At 52.4% G+C, this 23277-nt stretch overlaps 2 protein-coding genes across 3 annotated transcripts; both read right to left on the bottom strand.

The window, feature by feature from the left end:
- Positions 1–12851: 12851 nt before the first annotated feature.
- Positions 12852–14267, bottom strand: TNNI2 (troponin I2, fast skeletal type). Its single transcript, XM_084773846.1, has 5 exons — positions 14111–14267; positions 13878–14006; positions 13648–13737; positions 13185–13361; positions 12852–13048 (listed from the first exon to the last, which is right to left on the bottom strand). The coding sequence occupies exons 2-5, from the start codon at positions 13998–14000 to the stop codon at positions 12953–12955; spliced, it is 486 nt and encodes a 161-aa protein (XP_084629972.1). The 5' UTR covers positions 14001–14006; positions 14111–14267; the 3' UTR covers positions 12852–12952.
- Positions 14268–16884: 2617 nt separating this feature from the next.
- SYT8 (synaptotagmin 8) lies at positions 16885–22811 on the bottom strand. Of its 2 annotated transcripts, none has more exons than XM_084773818.1 (9): positions 22427–22811; positions 19057–19265; positions 18777–18955; positions 18289–18387; positions 18007–18165; positions 17766–17933; positions 17527–17632; positions 17293–17426; positions 16885–17200 (listed from the first exon to the last, which is right to left on the bottom strand). In XM_084773818.1, the coding sequence occupies exons 2-9, from the start codon at positions 19148–19150 to the stop codon at positions 16967–16969; spliced, it is 1173 nt and encodes a 390-aa protein (XP_084629944.1). In that variant the 5' UTR covers positions 19151–19265; positions 22427–22811; the 3' UTR covers positions 16885–16966. The 2 variants fall into 2 exon arrangements, with proteins under 2 accessions (XP_084629944.1, XP_084629945.1); XM_084773819.1 differs by lacking the exon at positions 22427–22811 and adding an exon at positions 19603–19715.
- Positions 22812–23277: the final 466 nt, after the last annotated feature.

The raw sequence follows: 23277 nt of genomic DNA on the forward strand, positions 1-23277 counted from the left end.
GCTGTGCGCTGCTCTGGGAGATGCCATTTCACATGCAGCTTTGCTCTGACTCCATTTTGATGGAGAAGAAAGACTGCACCCCCAGGGTGGACTCAGAAACTGCACCATCTGTCAGGCACTCTCGACCCAGTACAGACTGATAAGTGACTTATTCCTGGGAACAGAACAGGAGCCACACTGCAAGTACATGGAGGATGAGATGGAGCTATCGGGGCATGTGAGTGTTACTAAAGTCAGATCAGGGAAACCAGGCCCAAGAACTTACCAGACACTCCACACCAAGGAAAGACTGTAGCTCCGTCCCCTGGACCACACAAACTGATGGACACTTAACACTGTGATGGTATGGCCTCCACTGACCTATCACCTTGACATCTGTACCTGGTGTCTGACAAGCAGAGGAATCCCCCTGTCTCAGGAGCTTCAGCTTGGTCTGTTGCTGTCGATATGCCATTATTGACTGCCTGCCAGTCTACCTTTTATCCAGATGGACCTGAGCCCCCAGTTCCCTGCTCCAGACCCCTTTGGATCTTTCACCTGGCTCCAGTTTCACTCTCACACCTAGACTGCAGCATCTGCCCCCTCCAGGACTGGTTTGGTTTTTATCTCATCAGTACAGGCTCCCTCTCCGCCTACTTCTGAATCCTCTTGAACTTTGCTGGAGCCTGGGACTTGTAAACTGCATATGTGAATATAGATATCGATGCATTTATTGCGTGCTCTGTGGGGTGTTATCTGAGAGTTAATGTTAGCAACTAAGATTGGAGAACACAAACCCGCATTTGTTTCAGTCAGGTTACGAGGCAGGTGGGACTATCTGGCAAGTGGCTGTTATTGAAACCACGAAACCTTATAAATGTCTTGTTGTTTAATACATTCTGACACTGCTTAAAGATAAGAAGTTTGTTTCTTATATAGTGTGCACATGACAGCCTCCGTGTGAGGGCTATCTACCACGTGTTCTCACTGTCCAGGAAGGAGCCCCTCTACCCTGTCCTCCCTGCTGTGATGAACTGAAATGTCCCTAAAACCAAGTACCATTCACTCCATTGTTTCTTTCAGGTACTTGGTCACAGCTATGTGTAAGGATAATGGTTTAATCCCCACCTACAGAACACTCAATGCTTGACTTCCTGTGTGCCTGTCAAACAGGCCCAGCCCCTCCCAGGTCTACAGGGCAGGAAGCCTTCCTATCTTCCAGGACCTGTGGGGGTTACTACATGATGATATTCTGGGCCTAGATGGCCCTGTATGGTGCCTTAGAGCCTCACGCACGCGCTCCACTCCCCATTCTCAACAGACTATTTGTCCCCCCTTCTACTTCTCAGGTGACATTAAAACCAGGGCTCCTGGTGTCCTCATGCAGGTCCCTAAAAAAAAAAAAAAAAAAAAAAGAGAGAGCAGCTAGGCTCCCATTGGCCCTAGCACTCCTTGAGCCCTGGGTTCTAATCCTCTCACATTTCAGGGCCATCCCACGATACTGCCCTCTCCATCCCTTTCAGGGCTCCATTCTCTACCATCATCTTTACTCCATCTAGGCCAGCAAGTGTGCTGAGACAGAGTGCTCCCGGTAAGAAGTGCTGGCCATTGGCTTTCTATGGTGTGTGTGTGCATGTGTGTGTGTGTGCATGCGTGTGTGCGTGTGTGCGTGTGTGCGTGTGTGTGTGTGTGTGTGTGTGTGTGTGTGTGTGTCAGAGTGAATGCTATCTGAGCTCCCTGGTAACAAAAGCCCTTGGTCAGACACAGCCCGTCCCCCTGAACATCACCGCAGATCACCCACATTATTTGTTACCATGGAGTCATTGACTCCTCAAACTCCAAGGCAATATAGGATCAGGGCAAGCCCCTGTGTCTACATCTAAAATAGTGTCCAGGGTCAAAAGACTGATAAAGCAAGGCAGGCTTTGAGCTACGTGCTGGGACGTATCCTGCTCTGCCTGGGAAGCCAGGGTGAGCAGACATGGCTGAGGAGAACGGCTGTGAACCAGGCAGGGTAGATCACCTGGAGCCCTTAGAGCTGGAAATAGCTCCCGAAGGGTGCTGCAGGAACGAGACGTGGACAAAGTCCATTTCTGGTTTGTCCCCAGCAGAAGACAGAACCAAGGGAGTAGAAATGGCCCCTGGGAGAGCAGGGGTGTGGCCAGAGTGAGGGGATAAAGAGAGGGGCTTTGTGGAGAGCGGATGGCCTCACTTGAATAAGGAGCTGCAGCCACAGTGTGACACCCACTGGGTCCTGGATGGTGAGCCCATGGGGGCCTGTTCACCAGTAAGGGAACAGAAAGAAAAGCAAGCATGGAGGGCTGAGGTTTGTGGGTGACTTGAGGGTAAGAGTACTAAAAGTCCCCAGGCTATAGCCTGGGACTTCTTTTTGTGGGGTTTAAAGAAAAGAGGGGCTGGGACTAGTTGGAAATACATCCGAGGTCACAGAGAGACCAGCATTCCAAGTGAAATGTCAGGCCAAGGGAAAAGGTACTCCTCATCAAGAAGGTCCACTCAAAGATGGAGCAGAGAGAACAGGAAGTGTGCCTGGCTTTTGTTCTGACTCAGGTGATGACTGTGTCTTTCCGCTTTCCCAGGGGCCCTCAGTCTTAATTTAGTTGGCTAGTCTGAAAAGAACTGGCACACGGGAGTGAAGGAGGAATGGGAAAAGGGTCACTGCTCCAGGCCATCAAATTCTCGGAATGCAGCAGGGAGCCTTTGTGTAAACAAAGGTTTCACTGAGTGAGGAAATTAAACAATGTGCATAAGCCTTACAAGGTAGGGGGAGATAAAACATTTGAATATTTAATAGTATTTGATAGAAAAGACTCATACTTGTTATTGCTTATAGACCCCCCTCCTTATTTTTGACCATTCTGTTCTGCCATACCTTAAACTAAGGCACTGAAAGGGGGACGGTGTGCCTGTCTAGTGATAGTTGACTCAATAAGAGATAGTTAGATCCTTACAAAGATTAACTCTTCCACCTATTCACTAGCGTGGTTCCAGGTGAATCCACCCTTCTAGGGATGGTTCCTGGCTAGGAGACTGACCTGCCCCCAGAAAGCCTAGTCTTTTGACAAGAGGGGTTTTCTCTCAACAGACTGCCATTGCTACTTTATTATTCTGCCCCTCTGAAGACCCTAGAAGCACTTAGGACCAAGATGAGAGATCTGAAAACACTTTTGGTATCTTTGGCTCCTGGCAAAGATGAAGCTGCCAAGAGTCCTAAGGACATTACTAGCTTTTAGTCAAGAAAGAAATTGGTTACTTTTCTTTGAGCTCTTTTTACCCTAAGCTGCCTAGTCAGTTTCCACCTCCTGTTCTTACCTTTCTGTCCCCTGAGGAGGCAACCCTAACTGCCGTTGTGGGGTTGGGTTCAGGACTGGGCTGGCATCCTCCAGCATGTCAGGTCCAAAAGAAACGGAGGTCCAGGGTTTTGGCACCAGATGTATAAAGTGAGGACACGGCTGCTCCAAGGTATGGCTAAGGAGAAGGTTTTTATTGTAGGTATAGAGGAGAGTACAGCCAGTGACATCTGGAGGAGTTCAGAGCAGGGAGAGAAGGTAGTAGACTGAACATCTCCAGATGACTGAACCGGGCCATGAGAGGAGAGAGAGAGAGAGAGAGAGAGAGAGAGAGAGAGAGAGAGAGAGAGAGAGAGAGAGAAGGAAGGAAGAAAAGAGAAAGAGAACAAACAGGAGAGAAGGCCAAGAGGGAAGGGGCTGAAGAAGGTGAGAAAAACAAAGCATGGCCAAAGTGACAGAGTTATACAGGAAGAAGCAGCTGGGGGAAGGGAAGCCCATGAGCTGGAGAAGGGCAGGAGTGGCCCAAGAAGAGCTGAGAGGAGCCAAGATGCCAGCATGGCCTCTGTAAGTGGGTACTTGCAATGCTAAGAGAGCCTGGAAGCCAACATGTGCCTTAATAAGCTAATAAGCACCGCAGTTAGCCATTTGCCCTGGTTTCTTTTAGACCAGACACAGCTGAATTTGGGGCATCAGGTATGGCAGTTTTGGGGTACCCCTTGAGAGAGTCTATCTAAAAGATCCCAATTGTTAGATGTAGGAAGAAAGGATGGCCCTTAACTGGTGTCTAGAAAGGAGTTTAAGCCAGGCATGGTGGCACATGCCTTTAATTCCAGCACTCAGGAGGCAGAGGCAGGTAGATTGCTGTGAATTCAAGGCTAGCCTGGTCTACAAAGTGAGTCTAGGACAGCCAAGGCTACACAGAGAAGCACTGACTCAAAAAACCAAACCAAACCAAACCAAACAAAAAAACAAAAAAAAAAAAAAGAAAGAAAGAAAGAAAGAAAGGAGGAAGGAAGGAAGGAAAGAAAGAAAGAAAGAAAGAAAGAAAGAAAGGAGTTTTAAATGTCCAGAAAAAATTCCATTAGAATCTCGCAAGCACCCCCACTTTTGGGGCTCCTTGCTCTTTGGCCTCTAAGGTTGCTTTCCAGAGTGATGAATGCACAATCTGTTTCCATGCCCTTGATAGCTGCTGCATCAGCTAAGTTAGCATGATGTTCTTCCCACATGGCTTCTAGATAGGGAAAGAAGAGATATTGAGCCATCATTTAATGGCTATGAGCAGGTACTACAGTGAGCCAAAGTCTGAGCTCTTATATCTGCACAATCTTTTTATCAAGAAGAAAATTAGTAAGATATAGTTGTCTGAATAACATCTCCTGTGTGTTTATGTTTAATGTCTAGCATGTGTGATCCATTAGGTGGTTACCAATCCTCTTGGTCTTTGGATACACTTTCCTTTGGGTTGTTTAAGGCCATGCAGGAGGTCAAAATTTATTTCTGTTTCTGTGCTCTCAAGGCCAGATGAGGATCCAGCCCTGGGGGTCACATGAGCTTGAGAGGAGCCTCTGACCCTGCAAGCCTTTGTTTACCATTCGTGCATCTCTGTAAGGCAGACAAAGGCCTTGCTTGTCCTGAATGGCTTCCCTCAGAAGCACTGAGGAAACCTCTCCTGTGTATTGACTCCTTTGGAGGCTGGATGCTGGTTAGAACCCCAAACAAGAGAATGGGTGACTGTCCACACTGGCAGAACACTTTGAGGTGGCCCACAGTCCCCTGGGACCTCTGTGATCTTGGAGGACAAAGGAGAAAATGTTCTTTCTTCCTGTTAGTCCCTCGGCCTCATTAGTATAGTCTCCAAGCATGGTTAGTGAATATGCAGAAGATCTGTTATGCCAGCCCTGTACTTTTAACTGCTGTATAGTATTTTAAAAGCCAGCCACTGCTAATTAAAGCTTGCCAAGAAATCTATTTTATCCAGTCTTTATAATTATTGGTCTTTGACTTTAGAAACTTTAATACCATATACATGATCTCAGAGTCTCCTCCCTTATGTATCTTAAGCATCCTGTTCAGACCTTCATAATTTACATAAGCTTTCTTTCTTTCTTTTTTTTGTTTTTGTTTTGTTTTGTTTTTGTTTCTCTGTCCCAGAACTCTCTTTGTAGACCAGGCTGGCCTTGAACTCATAGATATTCACCTGCCTCTGCCTCCCAAGTGCTGTGATTAAAGGCATATGCCATCACCAGGCCTGGCTGCCTGGTTTTCTTTCTTTCTTAAAGATTTGTTTGTTTGTTTGTTTGTTTGTTTGTTTGTTTTTTAAATTATAGTGGTCCCCCACAGGCCAGAAGAGGGCATCAAATCTCATTCTAGATGGTTGTGGGCCATCATATGGTTGCTGGGAATTGAACTCAGAACCTCTGGAAGAGCAGACAGTGCTCTTAACCTCTGAGCCATCTCCCCAGCTCCTGGTTTTCTTTCTTAATACCATTAGACATAATATCATTAATGTGAATTTACTATCTTTTGTGACAATTTTCACCCTGAGTGGTTATTAAGCAATGTGTATCCCCTCCTCGTAAAGTTCCAATGACAAACTAAGGTTCAGTTTCATCAAAGTTCACCCTGTGGAATCAATGAGATTTTTGGGCTTACTTACTGAGCATGGCAACATGTATGCCAAGAACAAAGGGAGCCCATAGACATTGCTTCTAGAGCCTTGACACGGGGTCTGAGAAAGGAAGACAGGATACTGGCAATGCACTTGGGACAGGAGTAGAACTTGGGACATGTCCGCTGTGGGCTGAGACGCTCGTGGGCAGGACACAGTGGGATCTCTACCAGAGCTCCTTCCTGTGTAATCATTCCTTGGGGGCATGAGTGTTGCTGGGTCTTGCCATGGAGGGCAAGGCTGAGGAGCGGTGCATACTTTCTACACAGGAGCTGGTGTGGATCTCACATCCCAAGGCAGCTGTGGGTGAGCTAAGAAGACAACTGGGCTCTGTCCCAATTAGTGAAGGGAAGAGCAGGGATGAGAGAAAGTCTGCAAGGGGACAGGGGCAGCATGGCCCAAGTGAGAGGCATCAGGAGACGACAGACACTGGGGAGATCTCTCAGAGGTCCCAGGCCAGGAGGTCAGTAAGATGAGAGCTGAGGGCAAGTGTGGGTGTAGGGGTCAGTTTCAGCCACCTTGGGGACAGATGTGGAAGGAAAAGGACACAATGGGTCTCCCAGGGGATTGACAACAGGTGCCAAGACAGAGATGGGCTGAGGCACTCAGCTGCTTGAGGACAAGGAGTCTGGCACGCACTTTTCTTACTTGGAGCAGTAGAGTGATCAGGCAAGGAAGAAAGAATTCCTGGGGGTTCTGGGGACAGGAGGGTCACCTGAGCTGCATGTGGCACCTGCATTGTGGGTATAGGACAGCTATTCCCCCAAGATACGGAGAGACCTCCTTATGTCCTTTTTTATTTTTTGGTTTTTTGAGACAGGGTCTCTCTGTGTTTGGCTGTCCTGGACTGGCTTTATAGACCAGGCTGGTCTTGAACTCACAGCGATTTGCCTGCCTCTGCCTCCCAAGTGCTTGGATTAAAGGCGTGCGCCACCGCCGCCCGGCCCTCCTTATGTTATTCACACAGGCCTCTGGTTAAAGGTGGGCAGCAAATTTTCTGATGTGAGAAGAGAGACCTGGGGAGCTAGAAGGAGGTAGAGGATGCCACAGTGGGGCTTGAGCTGGGCCCCTGTTGGTCCCTGCCCAGCTTCCTTCAACTCCCACAATCTTTGGAGTTGCTTGAGCAGATATATCTGGAATAGTGAAGGACACACCCAAAGGGGTTAAGGAAAGAACAGAATTCCAAGGGGTGGAGATGCTCAGGCTGACCTTGAGTGTGAGTCCCAGGATGAGGAGGCCCAGTAGGAGAAATTGTCTCTCTTTGACTAGGAGGCAGCAACAGGGCTAAGTATCCATCTGGGGGAGACCATGAGCCAGGACAGAGACTGGAATAAGGGCAGGAGATTGAGAGGTAGGTACAACAGGAACAAGGCCAGGAGGGAGCCGTGTACCAAGCTGGGCTTGAGGAGAAGCTGAACACTTAATAGGGCAGGTGTTCCAGCATCACTTCCGTCACTGTGACCGAGAGCTCTGGCAAAGGTAACTAGCAAAGAAGGGGTACCTTAGCCTCTGATCCCAGTCTGCAGTCCACCATGCTGGGGAAACTACAGAGGCAGGAGCTTGAGACTGCTGCTCACGTCACATTCACAGTCAAACGAGGCCCTCTCTGCTGCCCACAGCTCAATCTTGAAGTTCCGCTTGTCATGGCTTATGCTGGCCTTTTTTTTTTTTTTTTTAACTTGTTTCTGTTTGAGAATTTTATTGTTGGGTCTGGGGGATGGCTCGGTTGGTAAAGTGCCTGCTTTGCAAGCCTGAGGACCCAAGTTGGTTCCCTGGCACGTGTGTTGAAAACCAGGTATGGCGACACTGGGGAATGCTGAGACAGGAGGATTCCTGGGCTCTCTGGCCAGCCAGTCTAGGTGAATCCTGTGAGCTACAGGTTCCATAAGAGACTCTGTCCCCCAAAATGAGATGGTGAGTGATAGAGGCACTGTCATCACACACACATACACACACACACATATACACACACACACACATGCACCACCTGTACACATAAAGAATGTTACTGTTGATGCACTTAAGTTTAACTTTTCAGAAAATTTTCTCAAGCTTGCAGAAGTGTCCAGAATCAGAATGACTTGAGGAAACACCAGTACTCTTCACTTTCACCATCTCCTTGTCCTGGTGGGAGTGAAGAAATTCCAAAGAGACAGATGTGCTTCTCCCTTCAGCCATCAGACTATTGAAAAGACGGATTGATCTGGGCAGCAGTGGCGCACGCCTTTAATCCCAACCCTTGGGAGGCAGAGGCAGGCGGATCTCTGAGTCTGAGGCCAGCCTGGTCTACAGAGTGAGTTCCAGGCCTGCCAGGGCTACATAGAGGAGGACTACCCCTCCACCTGCCCACCTTTGTTTGTACCTGTCTCAGAAAGAAAGAAAGAAAGAAAGAAAGAAAGAAAGAAAGAAAGAAAGAAAGAAAGAAAAGAAAGATGGGCTGACCTCAAGGCACTGGAATTGCCCCAGGAGCCTGTGTTGGGGAGGGAATTCTGAAGTCTGGAGCAGCCAGGGGGAGCTTGTCTCTCAAGCACCTCACAGTGTTCTGAGAACTTGTCGGACCACCTCGCAGGAGACACTGGAGCTGAGACAGTGATGGGTCAGTGACAGGCAGGACCACACCGTGACCAGGACTGCTTAGTGATGCACCCCTCTTGCCCTCTGCTTAAGCTGGAGCCTCACGTCTGGACCCTGAAGACAGACTTGGGAGTCACTGGACCTCTCTGTCCCTTTTCCCAGTGTGGCCACACCGAATGGCTCTCTTCTCTGTTTTTCACTGTCATCTGCTTGAGGATGGTGGTCGAGCCTATGCTGCCAGGGCTGCACAGACTCAGAACTAAGAGCCCTAGTAGCAGGTTTACAGCTTTTTCTGTCAGCCTCCTTCCTCTCCTCACTCCCTTAATCCTAGAAATCTCACAACTTTCTAGCCACCTTCCTAGCAAGAAAGCAGTCTTCCCGCTAGCCACAGGACAGCTATCAGAGTAGCCAGTCTTTACTCAGTCCACCAGTGTTTGTCCTGTGACTGGCCCCACCACACACTATTTCTTTGTTTTATTTTATTTTTTATTTTCTTTTGGCCACTTGATCTTCTAGCTGATTAGATACTCATTCTGTACATCTCTGCTGCTCGAAGAAGGGAATCTTTTTTTTTTTTCAAGACAGGGTTTCTTTGTGTGTTATCTTGGCTGTCCTGGACTTGCTTTGTAGACCAGGCTAGCCTCGAACTCCCTGGGATCTGCCTGCCTCTGCCTCCCGAGTGCTGGGATTACAGGCCTGTGCCATCACACCCAGCCTGCAGAAGGGAATGTTTTTAAGAGTCCAGTCCTTAGTGCTCACTCCTGGGATGTCCCAAGACATTGCCTGCACATCAGACCTACAGCCTGGCACCTGCCCACACTCACACTTGGCTACTGCTCCACCTGTCCTCCTTTGTACCTGGCCATGGTCACACACCCCGCCCCCACTTGCATATTCTTACACCTACCCACCTTAGCCCTATTTCCTTGGTCTTCAATAGCCAGTTTTAAAAGTAAAAGCCCACGCTACCTCTTTGGTCACTGTTCAGCGCACATTGCGTGGCATGGCAAGGGTTCCTCAACTTTTGACCGCACTGCGTTCCTGTAGACACTTCTCATCCCTTGTCTTTCCTGCTTCCTTCTCTCCTGTCACTAGCTCTAGACCATCCGCCATTCTCATGTCTAAAGAGACTCTGATTAGCATCTCAGCCCAGATCCCTCGTCCAGTCTTCACCTGGGGAGCTCCTCCAGACCCCCAGACACGGCCAGCTCCTTCCCTGCTCTCGAACCCTGGCGAGTGACTCAGAAACCTCTCGATTCCTAGGCTACCAAGTTCTGTTTTGTTCTGCTTTGTTGGGCTTCAAGACAGAGTTTCCTGTGTGTAGCAGCCCCGGCTGTCCTGGAGCTCACTTCGCAGGCCAGGCTTGCCTTGAAATCACAGATATTCTTCTGTCTCTGCCTCTTCAGTGCTGCAATTAAAGGCATGTGCCACCATGCCCGGCCTGGCTGCTAAGTTGTGGTCCCCAGGTTTATTCAGTATCTCTGTTAGCTTCCTCCTCTCAGGAGATGCTGCTGGCTCCCATATCCCACACCCCACCTTACCTCCTTACAAGGACTCTCCACCTACTGAGTTCTTTTCAGAATACGAAGCTGTCGAGGACAACCATGCACTGTTCTACTCAGTCTTGCTGCCTGCCTTGTGGATGTATGACCTGTCAGCTGAGGCAGCCGGGCTCACTCCATGCAGTCACAGACAGCATTAAGCACAGAGGCAGGGCTCTGCACAAGGCCCTTGGGTCAGTCAGTTAGGTTTGATTTGTAGAGGTGTCTCGTCTCGTATTTCATTATTTCACTGAAAAATGTAGACGTGTCCATAAATCTGCCATCCCACCCAAGACTTATATCTCCCAAGCTCCTATCTGTGAAGAGTTCTACTCCCATACACCCCCTGCTATGTGCCCTCTGCCCTCATCCCGTCTCCCCCGTGCAGATAACCAAAATCTGGAATTTTCTATTTGACATTTCCTTGCTTAAAAAAAAAAAAGAAAAAAAAAAAAGAACATTTCTTTGCTGCGATGGTTAATACTGATTGTCAACTTGACGGGGTCCAGAATTACCTAGGAGACACACCTAAGGGCATGTGACAGATTCAATGGGAAAGGGTGCCTCTATTTGAACAACAGGAAGTATCTTATTGGCCCTAAGCTTTGAGATTGAAAGCCTAGCACCACGTCTAGTGTGTTACCTCTTCTTCATGCTTGTGATTGAGAAGGGAGCTCTCGTCCTGCTCTGGCCACTGTGCCAGCTGCTTGCTGCCATGTTTCCCCCACCATGATGGACTGTCACCCTTGAGAAGGGAGCTCTTGTCCTGCTCTGGCCACTGTGCCAGCTGCTTGCTGCCATGTTTCCTCCACCATGATGGACTGTCACCCTTGAGAAGGGAGCTCGTGTCCTGCTCTGGCCACCGTGCCAGCTGCTTGCTGCCATGTTTCCCCACTATGATGGACTGTCACCCTCTGCAACTGCAAGCCAAAGTAAACTTTCTTCCCCAAGTTGTTTTTGGTCATGCCATTTTATCACAGCAGCAGTAAAGTAGCTAATACTTTGGCACGCCTGAGAGAGAGTTTCTAGAGGAGTCACTGAGGTGGGAAGACTTTCCATAACCTTAGGTAGCACTGTCCTACTTGCCGAGGCAGAAAGAATAAAAAGGAGGAAAATAACTGAACACCAGCGTTTACCACTTGCTTCTTCCTGGTTGCAGATACCATGTGACCAGCCGAACATCGGCCACCATCCCTTCCCACTATGATGGACTGGTCCCCCAAACTGTGAGTCTAAATAAAACCGTCCTTCTCTCCTTAAGTTGCTTCATCAGGTGTTTTGTCACAACAATGAGAGAAGTAGCCCATCTCGTGTGTCCCCGTGGCATTGAGCCTTAATTGCCCAGAGCTGGGCCCACAGTGGCCCTGCTTACCATCTCCACAGACCTCAGAGGCCTGGTATGCTGGATGCAGTCATGTTGTCCCTTGTAAGCACAAATGCAGGAGAAACTCAGGCTCAAGCCAGCCTGTCACTTAAAGTCACAGTCCATTACACCTGCTCATCTCTGCTCTGGACAAACCTGAGTGTGGAACACCTGTATCCCTTAAGCACAGGTTCCTGTGGTACCCATTTCCTTGCCACACCACTATGCACAGCTTCCCCTGCAGTGTCTTGGAATCCCTGGCCTAGTCATGCTGCTCTGTGTCTGAGCCTACCTGCCTCTCACTTGCCCTTCAAGCCCCATGCTGAGGCAGAACTACCCCCCTCCCCCGCCGCCACGGAGCTGGCCTGCTGCTCTGGTAGTCAGTCTGGACAGTGGGGAGAAAATTCAGGGCTGAGGCTCTGCCTGGAATGGACTTTGGGAGCTGGTGAAAGGGGCATGGTGGATCGAAGAAGCCTGATGCTGGAGGGAGAGCCAGGAAGCCATCCTCAGTGATGTGCATTCTGAGCATCGGTGAGCACCCTCCAGGGTCCTTCACAGCTCCAGCATGGGAGCAACCACTTCTGGGCTCCCCACTGAAGACCTAGGACCCTCACAGCATCTCACAAAAAAGCAAGGGTGGGAACACAGCCTTGCCAAAATGACCCTTATCGTATCTGTTGGGGATATTGTCCTAGCTGGACCAGGGCCTGGGACTTAAAAGATCCAAGACAAGTTCCCTTCTGGGCCAAGGTAGGGCTAGACTGGGCCTGCTACAGCAATATTCAGGAACAGGGACCCAGGTCTCACCAGCTGAGCACAAGCCTCTAGAGGAAGTGGGGAGCTAGTGACTCAGAATAGCCATGGTCACTTCTGTGGGGTGGCCTGGAGCCTGTGGCCCAGCTATGAAGTCAAGTGCTGAATCATCCCAGGCTCTACTCCTCAGGGTGAGTGTATTCTTGACCTTGTGAGGTGGTAAAGAAGATCTAAGCAAACTGGGCCCTCACTGTCCAAGCAGGCACTAAAGTAAAGTGTGTAGGGGGAGGCAGGGTTGATGTAGGCTAAGTCTGGGAGTGGACACAGGGGGTCAGCCTTTCAGGATGGCTTCTGCCTTCTGGCCTCAGATAGGGCCCTATGGAGGGGCAGTGCTGGAGGAATGGAGTCTAAGCCTGTCCCAGGGGTGTGCCTAACACAGCCATTCTGAGTGGATGACTGTACCAAGGGGGTAAAAGCGGGTCCCAGAAACTTCCGTTCAGATATGTTGGAGTCTCATGGTCTTCTTTCTTCGTGCCCTGTCATGTTAGGCAAGTCCAGACATTGACCACACCCATCAGTTACAGGGTGCAGCCCAGGGTCCTCCATGCTGGTCACTGCTGATGGGCTCCAGAGAGGGCAGAGACAGAACTAGAGCACACCAGTGGTAGTAGGGATGCGAATCCTTTATTGGAGCGAGGCCAAGTACTCCCAGCCTGGCTGGTGAGTGCTCCCCCAGTGGTGGGGTGGGATTGGGGGCAGTGGGCAGTTAGGACTCAGATTCGAACATCTTCTTCCGGCCCTCCATGCCAGACTTCTCCTCAATATTCTTCCTCCAGTCACCCACGTCACGCAGATCCCGCTCCTGAGGGTAGGACCAGAGACGCCTCAGATTCAGCCCAGTCTTCCCCGCAGACAACCCTGGGCCTCGGGTGACTCTCTTATGAAAGGAACTGTGAGTGGACTCTCCCCACTTGCCTGTCCCCTGGGTCCTGGCCTACCTTCTCAGTGTCCTCTTTCTTGACTTGCTTCAGGTTGGCCCTCAGGTCCATGCACACCTTGTGTTTAGAGCCCAGCAGCGCCTTCAGCATGGCATCAGCTGACATACGCACCCTCCGAAGTGGAGGCCTCTTGAACTTGCCCCTCAGGTCAAATAGTTTCTGGTTCATGTCTTCCAGCTGGGTGGAAGGAACAGGAGGTTTAGGGGCATGGCAGCCTCCATGCCGCTGACCTAGCCCTGTATCTTGGACCTTACTTTCACATCACCCATATCATCACATACCAGCTGGCCCTATATCACTTGGCTTCACCCCATGTCACCTGGCTCCACCTTCACAAAACTGCACCCCCCTGCCCCCTACCCTACACCCCCCCCCGCCACCCCCATCCATGACCCTTTAAGCCACTGACTCCACCCCCCATGCTATATGTCCCGCCCCTTCACTACTAGCTCCTCCCTCTCACCTCCTTGCTGCTCTTCTGCACCTTCACCTCCATGTCATATTTCTCCTCCTCGGCCACATCAATCTTGGCATGCAGTTGTTTGCAGAGTTCCTGGGTGGGCAAGCAATGGGTGGGAGGCCACCCTGGCACCTGAAGACCACTGTCCCCTCCCAGTCCTGATCCACTAGGCTTGGCCTGCTGAGGAATGGCAGCGGCAGGGTCTTGGGTGGTATGTGGCAGGAAGGGACTACCTGCACTTCAGACATGGAGCCTGGGATGTGCAGAGGTGGACAGTGCTCTGACAGGTAGTTCTCCTTCTCAGACTCGCGGCGGCTTTCCTCTTTCTCCAGCTCTGTGGCCGCAATCTGGAGCATCACACTCTGAGAAACAGAACAGAATGGTGGGAGTGATGGTCTGCAGTGAACTCTGACCCCACCTATATGTTGCCCCCCCCCCCCAGCCCTCTGCAGCAGCCCACCCGTACCTTCAGGTGCTGTCTCCGGGCCGTGATGGCCCTGTTGCGCTTCTGTAGGACAGGATAGAGGAGTCAGAGTCAGACTACATTTAGGGCTCTGGCCTCCTCGGAGCCATCTGATTTGGGGCTCTCAAGAAGGCCACAGGCCACTGTCCAGGGCTCTGATTTTTTTTTTTCTTCCCTATTCCAGGGCCTGCTTCAAAGACACATGCCTGTTGTGGTCCTGGCACTTTGCTTAGGTGGTGCATAAGGATGTGGAGGGTAATGGGATTTGGGGGTGAGGAGGGGGTGTATCCAGGGCTCAGAGGTTGTGGGCAAGGGAGGCTTGGGAGGGGGGGGCGGGGGAGCCAGTGGTAAACAAATCAAAAAGGAGAAGTGATTCCTTTGTTTCGCCTCGCCTCATAAAGCACCAGGCAGGCACTTCCTCTCTTTCTCTCTGAGGTAGTTCAGAGGGTGGGGCACTTGGAGTCCTTGACAAGACTGTCTTCTGACCTAGCCTCAGGGAACCATTAGAGTCCCAAGTGATACTCACCTCCTCACTGTCCCAGGAGGAAGAGGGAGGTGGGGGTGGGAGAGAAAAGAGAAGTTAGAAAGCTCATGGGAGTAGCCCTAAAACCTGGGCTAGGTGAGGTTGAAGGGGGTGGGTGGTAGACACAAAGGGCAGGGTGATATGACACTGGAGCCCTTGTGACGGGACTGCAGTAGGGTTCACACTGAGTGTCACTTACTCCCCCATCCTGAGGTCTGGAGCTCTGAGCCTGTGGGAAGAGAGGTGAAGATGTCAGTGTCCGTCTTGCATGAAGCCGGGCATGGAGACCTGTGTTCACTAGCCCATTTCTGCTCTACCCACATCTCCGACCTTCTCAGAGGGCAAGGATTTAGAGGGCACCACTACCTCCCCCCCCCCAAAACCCTGAGGGTGAGAAGTAAGAGGAGAAAGTGTTCCCAAAATGTCCTAGGCGGGGGACTGAGGAGCTGCAGCTGTCCCTGAGGGAGGGGTGGGGCTGGCCAGCACAGGTGGCTGCCAAAGTGAGACTGTTATTTTTAACTCTTGCTCCTTTAGCTGGAGGAGTAAATACAAGAAAGAAAGTGCTCTTCTATGCGGCCTGGTGACTCAAGTCCCCCTGAACATTTTCCTGCTTGTTTGCCCCCAGAGTCTGAGCCCACTTCCAGAGGCCTGGTGAAGACCCCTGCCCGACCTTAGCAGCACCTGCTGTTGCTTCTCAGTCTCAGAAATGTGGGAGACCCCAAGAAAGCTGTTGCCAGCTGATTCCAGACCCCAAGCCCCTGCCCAGGGAAGTCTTCCTGTGAGCTAGCTTGAGTAATGCCCTGTTCTCCAGCCTCAAGAAGATGGGCCAGGCCTCACCTAGAATCTGTGCAGCAGGGCTGGGAGCGAGGTCAGGCCGTCAGCAGTGAGCTGGCCTGGTGGGCCAGGGGGAGGGGTATAAATGGCTTTCCCTGGGCCGGGCCCCTGCTCAGAAAGGGCATGGAGTCTCCTCAGACCAATGGGGGCACAGAGAGGAGGAGAACCTCCCCACCTGCCCAGCCGCCTGGCCAGCCAGCCCAGGCGCTGGCCTGTCCAAGAAGTCTTGGGGTGGGGTGGGGGTGTTGGTTTGCTCTATTTATGTCTCAGTGACCAGTTCAAGATGTCACTCTTGTTCCTGCAAGAGCCCTCAGGACAGCATGTGGGTCTGTCTCCAAGGTACCCAGCTCAAGCATCCACTGAAGTCTTCTCTTCCTCTAAGGGAAACCTGACCTCACCACAGTGGGCTGAACTGGAGTTATTGTCATATGGTGTGGCTTTGTAGCTCAGCACCCACCTGGCTCCTCACTGACTTCTGGGTGCTCGTGCCTTGCTTGGGCTTCTGGGCTGACTGTTCACTTCTTCAGTCTTCCTGCAAAATTGGATGCATCCCTCCCCGCCCCACCGCGCAAACTAAAACAAAAACAGTCTCCTGGGTACTGCATGGTAGTCCAGGCTCAAGAGAGAGGTGTCCACCTCTTGTAGTGAACTTGCCTTTCTACCCAGGAAGAGAAGCAAATGGGCCCCTGGACCAGCAGCTGGGCCTCTCCCAGCCTGCCACACACCCTGCCCATGAGTGCCTCTGCACAGGCAACTTGGAACATGTCCTTCAACCCTGGAGAGTGGTGCTACCGCCCCCAAGGAACCTCTCTCTGACCTGTGGGGGCTCAGGGCCCTTGATTGCCTAGGCAGGCCCTACATTCCCTGACTTACTTAGGTCAGGCTCTCACCCCTTTCCCGCTCCTGAACCCCACCCAGAGACACCCAGATCATGGCTTGGCCCCAACCCTGCTGCTCTGGGGCCCCTGAGGAACAGAGGAGGGTTGGAACTGCTAAAGCCCGCCAGATGTGCTGGGATTAAGAGGTATATCGCAGGCCAGGGCTGCAAGCGCCCAAAGGCCCCAGAGCAGCTTCCAAAGGCATCTACTGCCCCCTGCTGATAGTGCAGAGGACACTTTGTACCGCCGTCCCTCGTGGTGTTAGGATCTCTTCCCCATGCTGGACCTACCCACGACTCTCCCCAAGTGCCCTCTTTGTCTCCACAGGGTCACCTCTAGCCTCCTGCTCCTCTGCCAACCCTGGCTGGCAGAGAAGATGGTGTCCATTTTCCAGGGGAAGATCTAGGAATCAGGCCTTGAGGCTCAGGACAGGCAAATCTGTTTAGAGCACTCTACCCTGTCCTTGAGAGGACTGTGGAGCCAAGGTGCAGCCCACCTTGTATCTTGGGCCCTCCTCACAGGGTTCCATAAAGACACATGAATGAGAAAGAGAAGGCATTTATTACAGAGACCTGAAGAGCCTGCCCACAGTTCCATCTGGGAGAACTGAGACCAGGGGTTCTTTCAGGAGCGAGGCTTAGGCAGAGGAAGGCGAGACTGTAGGGACAGAGCACGGTCCACTTCCCTGGGGGATTGCAGGTGGTGCCACTGGGCGATGGGCCGCCGGGCATGGGCCAACATGTCTGCCCAGTGCTGTAGGGCTTGGCCTGAAGCCCGGGGACCCAGCAACACCTTGCCCACAGGCTCAGTCCGGAGCTGTAGGCCACGGGCCCAGACAGCCAGCACCAGGTCCACACTCTGCAGATATTGGGAGGGTGGGATAGAAATGTCGTCAGATTTGGCCCGCCACACTGTCCCAGACCACTCTGCCCTTCCTCCCAGCTTCCCACCTGGAGCTGGCTAAAGGGAACCTGGAAGATGAAGGCCTCATTGAAGTAGGGGTTAGTTGTACCCTTCTTAGAGGATGTTTTCCTTTTCTTCCACTTCCTCTGGTTTAACATGAGCTGGACCTTCACGTAGGGCTCTGCACGGCCAAGATAGTTCAAGACATGGGTCCCAAACCAGCCCATGGGAAGGGTGAGCACCAGGGTCCAGCTCTCTGTCCAACTCAGTATGGCTCTCACCTCCAAGCCCTGGGTTCAGGCCCCGAGCCTCCAGCACAACCACAGTCAGGCGTCCTGAGCTGGGCACGTAGCGCAGTGAGAAGCACAGCTCCCCCATCTGCTCAGGCTACGGGCGGGCGATAAGACAGGGCTGCAGCTGGAAGGGTCGTCATTGCCCTTGGGATTTGGGTTCAGCAGGTACAGCACTCAGACCTTGGCCTCCCCCACCCCCACCCCCGCATGGGACCCTACAGGCTCACCTCAGTGGTACCCGGAGGGCCCAACTGGTACCAGCTCTCCAGGACATGCTGAGGGTCCACAGTGCCCAGTGGTAGTTGGAGCTCCCCCAGTGGCTCATGTTCCGAGAACCGCTTGAAGTCCAACAGCTGTACCTTCAGAGTGGCCCTGGGCAGCTCTGCGAGTGGGACCTGCGGGCAGGGCTATGAGCTGGGTCCTGCTGCTCTGGCTCTGACTCACTCTACCTACCCAGGCTCGACTTACCAGGAAACAACATGTCTCTTCAAATATGGGACAGAGGGTCCCCCGGTGCACCTTTGTCTCATGTCTTCTCCCAGTCTGGGTGGAAATACTGATGCGAGCATAGGGGTCTGCCGTGCCCTCAGTCTTCAGATTTTCAGCCTGCCTCAGGCCCACCCTAATCTAGGGGCCAGTGGTTTGGCTCAGCCTGGGGAGTCCTCTTCTCATGTTCCCCTCTACCTGGCACTTCATCCATCACACCCTCCATCAACCTTGGAGCCTCAGAATCTGCTGAACGGGCCTTACCTCTTGGCTTCCAAAGTCATATTCCAGCGAAAGCAGCAGTCGCCCCCACTGTTGGGTCCCCCCAGAGCAGAGCTCTAGGCAGTCCACATCTGGTTGAACCTGGGGTGGATGGTGAGGGATCAGACAAGTAATGTTGAGACCAATCCCCAACCAGAGGCCTGGGCTCATAATACAGGTCAAACCACCACCTGCAGGCCAGTCTACAAAAGGGCTTAGCTCATTGAGCCCAGCCAGATCTGCCTTCCACATGACACGTATGGTGATACTACTACAACTACTAGAGCTTCCAATGGCCCGTAGACCAGCATCTGCCTGCTTCTTGAATGCATCCTCCCCTAATCCCCTTTGTTCATCTCCTTCCTCTGCCAAGACGGCTCTCCAGGGCTACCCTAAGCTTCACAGCCTGGACCTTGCATTTCCCTCCCTGGAGTGAGCCAAGCCAGTATAGGACTGGGCACAGGAAGATCAGGGTTTCTGTTCCTCCTCACCACGTGAGTAGTGATGTTGCTTCGAGCACTGCCCAGACCCACAACTTCTTTGTCTTTGGGTTGCTTCCTGTGGCGATGGCGGCGGCGGTGGCGGCAATAGCAGCAGGCAACACAGATCAGACAGGAGACCAGGAGGACTCCAGCAGCAAGAATGACAATAAAGAGTGCCCAGCGGGGCCCTGGATAAGGGGCACAGGATGCTGAAATGCTTCTATAGACGATCTGAGTCCCTAACAGGCTGGACCATGCCCACACCAGCCTTGGAGTGCCAACCACTCACAGGGGATCCTGGTAATGAGGTCTGGGATGAGATTGGACTCAGCTGTGGCATCAGTTGGGGCCGAGGTGCTGTGGGGGTCTGGGGCACGCCCCATCTTCCCACCGCGATTGGTTTGGAGGAGATAACTGTGGAATCCAGGTCACCTGAGGGGTGGCTCTGACCTTTGTGTACTTTGTCTTCACCTGGCAGCAGCCAATACCGAGCCCACCCTAGGTAAAAGTGGCCAGGGGCAAGAATGCTAGTCAGTATGCCAGGCAGAGAAAGGCTCTGGGCCTTGGCCAAAGCATTGCCATAGTTGTCACAAGCCCAGCCTCTTGACACTTTCCTTAGTCCCCAATCCCAGCCAAGTAGGCCAAGCCTGGGCAGCCTAGATACCAGCTTTTTCTGGCCCTTGGTCATTGAGACCCTCCAACCTGCACTGCAGGAAGAGCTTTGCCCTTTTTGTCCCTAGGACTCAGAGGCTTTTTCTCATTTTTAGGGGTGTCTCAACCCCTCAGGAAGATCCATCATATCCCCTGCCCCCACCTCTGCATTCTAAAGACCCACCATGCTCTAAGAGGTAGTCCAGTTCACTGTAGCCTCAGGCCCAAGATCAGCTTTGGGCTATGATGTCATATAGGAGGGAGGTGGAGGTGCAGGGCACAGGGCCACCAGCAGGTGGGCATGCGCTCCAGCAAGCCAAAGCTGAAGGAGCTTTGCTGGCATGGGCAGCAGGCCAGCAGCGCCTGAGGATGAGGGCGAGGTGGGGGCAGGCAGGGGCAGGGCATCGCTGGGAGAGCCTAATCATTCCTCCACGCTGAATCAATGCCCGCCCAGACTTGCCTACCTGCCTGCTTGGCCATCCTTGGCACGGGAGTGTGAAGGAGGAGACCATGAAGCTGCCTTGGCCTCTGTACCCCACCTGCTCAGGGTGCCCTGAGGAAGATGCACACCTGGTAGGCTGGCTTCTTCCACCATGATCAGGAAGGGTTGGGCTCTCAGCTCGGGAGCTAGAACCACTAGGACTCCTGAACTCAGACCCCTCAAGCCCTACCCAGCTTCCCTAGGTAGCAGCTGTTGGCCAGAACTCAGCTTCTAAAACTGGGCTCTAACCCCACTGTGCTACAAGAGCCTAGCACCCCTCCTGCCATATCTAACTCCAGATTGCATACAAATTGGCCAGGCTTGGTGGCGCACGCCTTTAATCCCAGCACTGAGGAGGCAGAGGCAAGTGGATCACTGTGAGTTTGGGGCCAGCCTGGTCTACAAAGTGAGTCCAGGACAGCCAAGGCTATACAGAGAAACCCTGTCTCCAAAAACCAAAACCAACCAACCAAACAAACAAAAAACAAAACAAAACAAAAAATAGATTGCATACAAGTTACTAGACCAGCCCACCCCTCCAGGAGTGACTGATTGCAGAGTTAGATCTTCTTTCTCCTGTACCCTCAGCCTCGAGTCCCCAACATGATTCCAAGGGATACCGCCTCCTGTGCCATCAGTGCCTTGCTGCCTGGCAGGCTGGAGAGAGGCAGCCATAGCTCAGAGAGCTCAGAACCATCCATCCACCCTTCAGTGACTGTAGGTATGGCACTGGAGCAGAGGTGCGGAGGGTGATTACAAACCATAATGACTGTGGAGAGAGAGAGAGAGAGAGAGAGAGAGAGAGAGAGAGAGAGAGAGAGAGAGAGAGAGAGAGAGAGAGAGCACTGGTGGGGACCTAAGAGAGCCACATGGGAGGAGGCTGAGTGCCCTCCCCAGCTCTTGCAATTCTTCTACTTGTAGCACAGGTAACATATTTTAACTCATTGCCAGGCTTAGTCCCTAACTTGATTTCAAGACCCGTCTGTAATTTGATGCAAGTGGAGGTGAAGGCTTGGTGAGTGCCCTGAAGATGGAGAGGGATGATCGCAGGCCCTTCTGAAGGGTTCCCGGGCGGGCGACTGCCAGCGCACCTCCAGTGGCACGTGGTGAAACAGGCTGGTGGGAGCTGGAGCATCGATCTTGTTGCTCAAGGGTCCCTAGCAAAAGAGGGCTGAGGCTAGGCGCAAACAAATCTGGCTCCCCAAGTGGAGCTCAAAACCACAGTTGCCATGGTGGAGCAGGTATGAATGTAGGACTTCAAGTGACATTGCCCCTCCCCCTGCACATGTGACTTCCTTCCTTCTTGTGTCCTTCTTGGCTGAAGTCCTCCGTCCCTTACCCTAAGAAGAAGTGGCAGAGGGCAACAGAAGGCACATAAGCCATGACTTCTCACTACATGTAGCTAGCTCAGGAGGACATCCTGGATGACATGGTGGTGACACATGTCCACAGGGGACTTCAAGCTGTCTGGAACTGGCTCTGGAGGATTATGGGGCCTCAGGAACACCATCTCATGGGTCCTACGGAGATTTTCTGAGGCCTGGAGAGATCAAGGCCCCTTAGGACCCCCAGGTCCTCATGGTGGTAAAGTTGCAAGTAGAAATACAGCCACCAGGTGGAGCCATTCTCCCCACCGGTCCCCACTACCAATAGCTTTCAGCTTGCTACTTCAGGGAAGACAGCAGTCTGAGCAGGCCAGACAGAAAAGAGGCTCCATGATTCTCCAGCCCCACCCCAGAGACGTGGCTAACGTTGTTTATATGACCTGGGGCAGCACCCACCCCGAGAAGCAGGCCAACTCTCCTTCTGACTTCGGTAGTCTTTTGTTGTTGTTGTTTTTGTCTTTTGAGACAGGATTTCTCTGTGTAACAGCCCTGACGGTCCTAGGCTCTCTTTGTAGACCAGGCTGGCCTCCACCTCACAGTGATCTGCCTGCCTCTGCCTCCTGAGTGCTGGGATTAAAGGTGTGAGCCACCACACCTGGCTGGTAGCCTGTCTTCTATAGCTGTTGAGGAAGATTCTCTCAAGGGGCCAGCACTGTTTGACCCAGGAAAGGGAGATGGGAGTTCCTGCTATCTCCAGCCACCCCCCCCCCCCCCGTGCCCTCCCCATGCCTCTATGCATCCAGCTCTGCAATCCCTTCCAGGCAGGGTGTCTGACTCACACCTGGGTTTGAGGCCTGTGTCCAGTGCCTTACTGTACTTACTTTCCAAGGCTTGCTTTAGCCCCACTTTGTCCAGGTATCCCTTCCGGGTCCCCCCAAAACAATTCAGTCTTGTGCTGGATGTCACCTAGTGCTCCCTTTAAGACAGGATCCATGCAAAGCAGCACTGGGTGTCTCCTCCACATTCCCTGGCAGCCCAGCAGTGGGTACTTACTATTTTCTGGGGTAGACCTGCTACCAATGCCCTTCACCCTCAGTCTAGCCAGACCTAGTGGTGTTTCACAGGCAGCAGGTTTCTGTGTTCCCTTTTCCCAGAAAAAGCAAGACACCCGCCCACAAGTACACGGGTGATCCTTTCCTCACCTGATGCCTACTGCTTCCTGTGACTGGCGGGCTCTGGCCTTCTTGCTCAGACTCCGGCTACCGAGAGGCCAGTTGGTCCACTCTCAGGCAGCACCTGGAGGCCACAGCAGAGCCAGCGCCTGTTGCTAGTGATCCAATGAACCTTGAGGGGAGGAAGGGGTGTGGAGGCAGGGCTTTGGGGAGCCCCACCTCATGGCCAGAACTGCTGGCCATCCTGAGCCAGGAGACTCCCTTGAGAAAGAAGCCCCCGCCCCATCTCTGAGGCCCTAGAGCAGGTGTCTGGACTCCAAGTTATCTCAAGGGGTTCCTTAAGACTGGGAGTTACCCCAAGCCACACCAAACTTTGCAGAAAGGGGTGATAGGGCCCGCTGGGCTGACCTCTGTGCAGGCTCACACACCCAGAAGGCCTGAGTCACGATTCGGTTGAAGAGTATGCCTCTTGGTAATGCAGATCTAGGAAACCAAGCACAAGAGGATGGAACCCTATACTTCCAGTACTGCCTGGTACTGTGTGACATTATCCCGGGGCCACTGGGGCCTGACGACATTGCTGCCAGCCCCAGAGAACATTCTGGAGGCCATCCTGACCCACTCCCGTGAGCTCTTAGCTTCCCAAAGAGCAAGTCCTCATCCTGGTGTCTGAGGTTAGAAGATTATCAACGGCCTAACCAGAATGCTCATTTCATCCATTTCTGTCCAGCCAGGATTGTAGCGTGAGTCCCTCATTGTTCTCTGACCAGTTTGTCTGGTCTGGGCACTTCACAGCCCCTTTATCTGTGGCTGGCAGTCAGACATTGGACTGGTTAATGGTTAATGTGACCTGTGTCACTAGCCCCAAGTCTCTGCACTGG

Source organism: Acomys minous (assembly GCF_964271855.1).
Source record: "Acomys minous genome assembly, chromosome: 2".
In the NCBI taxonomy this organism is placed as follows: Eukaryota; Metazoa; Chordata; class Mammalia; order Rodentia; family Muridae; genus Acomys; species Acomys minous.